Raw genomic sequence first — 2,832 nt, forward strand, 5'->3', positions numbered from 1 at the left:
GAAAGTCCGAAGACGTACGTGGCGCCGCAGACGATGCCGCGTGGCATGCAGCCGTACCTTTTACTCTCGCCGGCTTTGTTTATGGGTTTATTGGCAGAAGGATAGCCACTCCACCAGAATGATGCCCATACACGCACGCACACGTTGACACGTACTCCTTCCACCTGCAAAGCCAATGCATCTCGAACTCGAACACCTATACCATTATAAATAACCATCCAGCTTTGCACTTCTCTCCATCGCAGTTCGCAACAGTTCAATACACTTACTGACTTACACGACCACACGTATAATCTGTAGATCGATCGCTGTTCGTACCACCACAATGGAGTACCAGGGGCAGCACGGCCACGCCACCGACAAGGTGGAGGAGTACGGCCAGCCTGTGGCCGGGCACGGCGGTTTCACCGGCAGGCCCACGGGGACGCACGGCGCGCAGCTCCAGGCGACGAGGGACGACCACAAGACCGACGGCGTCCTTCGCCGCTCCGGCAGCTCCAGCTCCAGCTCGGTAAGCTTGCGGACGGATCTTTCGCTCCATATATTGTGTTGTGTCACTCCACTATCATCTTAACTTGTTGTGCCTGTGTACGTATGTAGTCCGAGGACGACGGCGTGGGCGGCAGGAGGAAGAAGGGGATGAAGGAGAAGATCAAGGAGAAGCTCCCCGGCGGAGCCCACAAGGACGCCACCGCCGGGCAGCAGCACACGGCGGTGGCGGGCGAGTACGCGGGCACGCACGGCACCGAGGCCACCGGCGAGAAGAAGGGCGTCATGGACAAGATCAAGGAGAAGCTTCCCGGCGGACAGCACTGAGGCAGCTATGTGTGTCTTCTCTGTGTTCCGTCCAAGCTCGGCTTGGCTAGCATCTGCAGGGATGCCGTTACTAGGGATAAATAATGGACTCTGGTATACCTCGTGTGCACGAGCGCGCCCGCGTGACGCATTTGTGTGTTCGTATGGTATGATGTGTGTACATCGTAATAAAAACGTTTATTTGTGTTTTTGTAGTAAGCCATGTACTACCTCTGTTCGTCTCAAATATATCTCTTTTTAGAGATTTCGGTATGGATTAGATAAGTATGTATCTAGACATACTTTAGAGTGTAGATTCATTCATTTTTATGTAATTCTTATTATAAAATCTTTAAAAAGACTTATATTTAAAAACAGAAGGAGTATATAGGACTTCGGCATTGGTACCCGTGGCGGAGCTACACATGCACCGCCGAAGAGTTTTGCCAGACGCACAAAAGCTTACTTACGTTTACAGGCTGATGATTGGAAGTAACATGTTTTAATTGGATGAATAGGGAGGTCTGGGCCCCACATGGGTGAAAATAAGAATAAGGCTAGCACCGGATAATATAACCGATATCATACACTTAGAACTAGCAAACATGCTTATCATATGCTTATGACAGACAATTAAGACTAGCAAACATGCTTATATGACAGACAATTAAAAACGAGTAGTATAGGTACATATCGTATCATAATAATGTTATACTACTATGTGTCGTGTATGACAATAAATAAGATAATTTATGATACTATCAATCTATGATACTATACATTATGAAGGTAGTATCATATGCATGATACTATTGTATAGTACTTTTCACTATGTCTAATAATGCTAGACCCACGATACTACTATGTGTCATGCATGACAATAAATAAGATAATTTATGATACTATCAATCTATAATACTATACATTATGAAGATAGTATCATACATTAGTATCATATGCATGATACTATTGTATAATACTTTTCACTATGTCTAATAATGACCCACGGGCTTTTACGGGGGATTTACATGATGGATATGATGGATAGAATTTGATTGGTTGAGGGGCTGTTTGATTTGTGACTAACTTTGTCAAAAATTGCCACACTAAGGTTAGATAAGTTTGACCAACTTAGGTGAGTGTTTGGTTCTAGCCACAGCTTAGGCAAGCCACACTTGGGCCCCACACGGCATACACAAAAAAATGACAAGATTCCCTTAGGCTTGCCAACTTGTGGCTCTTATTTTGATGAACTTGGCAAAAATGTGTGGCAAAGTGTGGCAATGCTAGGCCTAGAACCAAATATCACATACTATTATTTAAGCGAGGCGGGCTTATCAATGAAAATTAAGGGGGACAATTAGAGGAGGGAATGCACCAGCGTCCGTGGAAGTCCGCGGCTGGTTGTCCGTGAGTCTAGTATTATTGGTGAAAATAAGGGGGGAGGGGGGTGATGTGGAGTGAACCTCGAGCGTCCGTGAAAGTCCACGGCTGGTTGTCCGTGAGTCAGTATTATTGGTGAAAATAAGGGGGGAGGGGGTGATGTGGAGTGAACCTCGAGAAGAGGGTCGGTCCATTGTTGGCCTAATCTTTCACGGCACAAAAACCCATCGCAATAAGAACTCGTTGTGGGTTTACGAAGAAACTCACAAACTCCGCAGAAACAAACACGCCAACCCCTCGGTCTGAAGAAATAACGTGGACGAACCGTATAGACTCACCTTGTAGTCTGCTACGCGTCGCGTTGCAGAACTCACACACCAACAGAGATTTTTGATAAGGTTTCTCTAAATTCGATAATGACCGACGGCCGGAACACACACGGTGTCTAGTTCATCTCAAAATAACCTACCCTTTACAATGGACGCAGGGTGGCTTTATATATTAGCCAACCCATCTAACTTGAGCAACAAACTGAAATATACATTAATTAATTGCTATCTCTCATGACTAAACATAAAAGGAAACTAACTCTACTTTTTTTGTATGCATCTTCTCCTTGTTCGCATGGCAGGTGGACCCCACCCTGTATCCCTT

General features: G+C 45.6%; 1 protein-coding gene across 1 annotated transcript; it reads left to right on the plus strand.

Annotated features, from left to right (window-relative positions):
- The first annotated feature begins 219 nt into the window (after nucleotides 1–219).
- On the plus strand, nucleotides 220–1,014 carry LOC109741001 (dehydrin DHN1). The gene is made up of 2 exons (XM_020300076.3): nucleotides 220–511; nucleotides 601–1,014. Exons 1-2 carry the CDS (start codon nucleotides 326–328, stop codon nucleotides 814–816), a joined length of 402 nt encoding a protein of 133 aa, XP_020155665.1. The 5' UTR covers nucleotides 220–325; the 3' UTR covers nucleotides 817–1,014.
- The last annotated feature ends 1,818 nt before the right edge of the window (nucleotides 1,015–2,832 follow it).

This window comes from Aegilops tauschii, chromosome 5, assembly GCF_002575655.3.
Source record: "Aegilops tauschii subsp. strangulata cultivar AL8/78 chromosome 5, Aet v6.0, whole genome shotgun sequence".
NCBI classification, from domain to species: Eukaryota; Viridiplantae; Streptophyta; class Magnoliopsida; order Poales; family Poaceae; genus Aegilops; species Aegilops tauschii.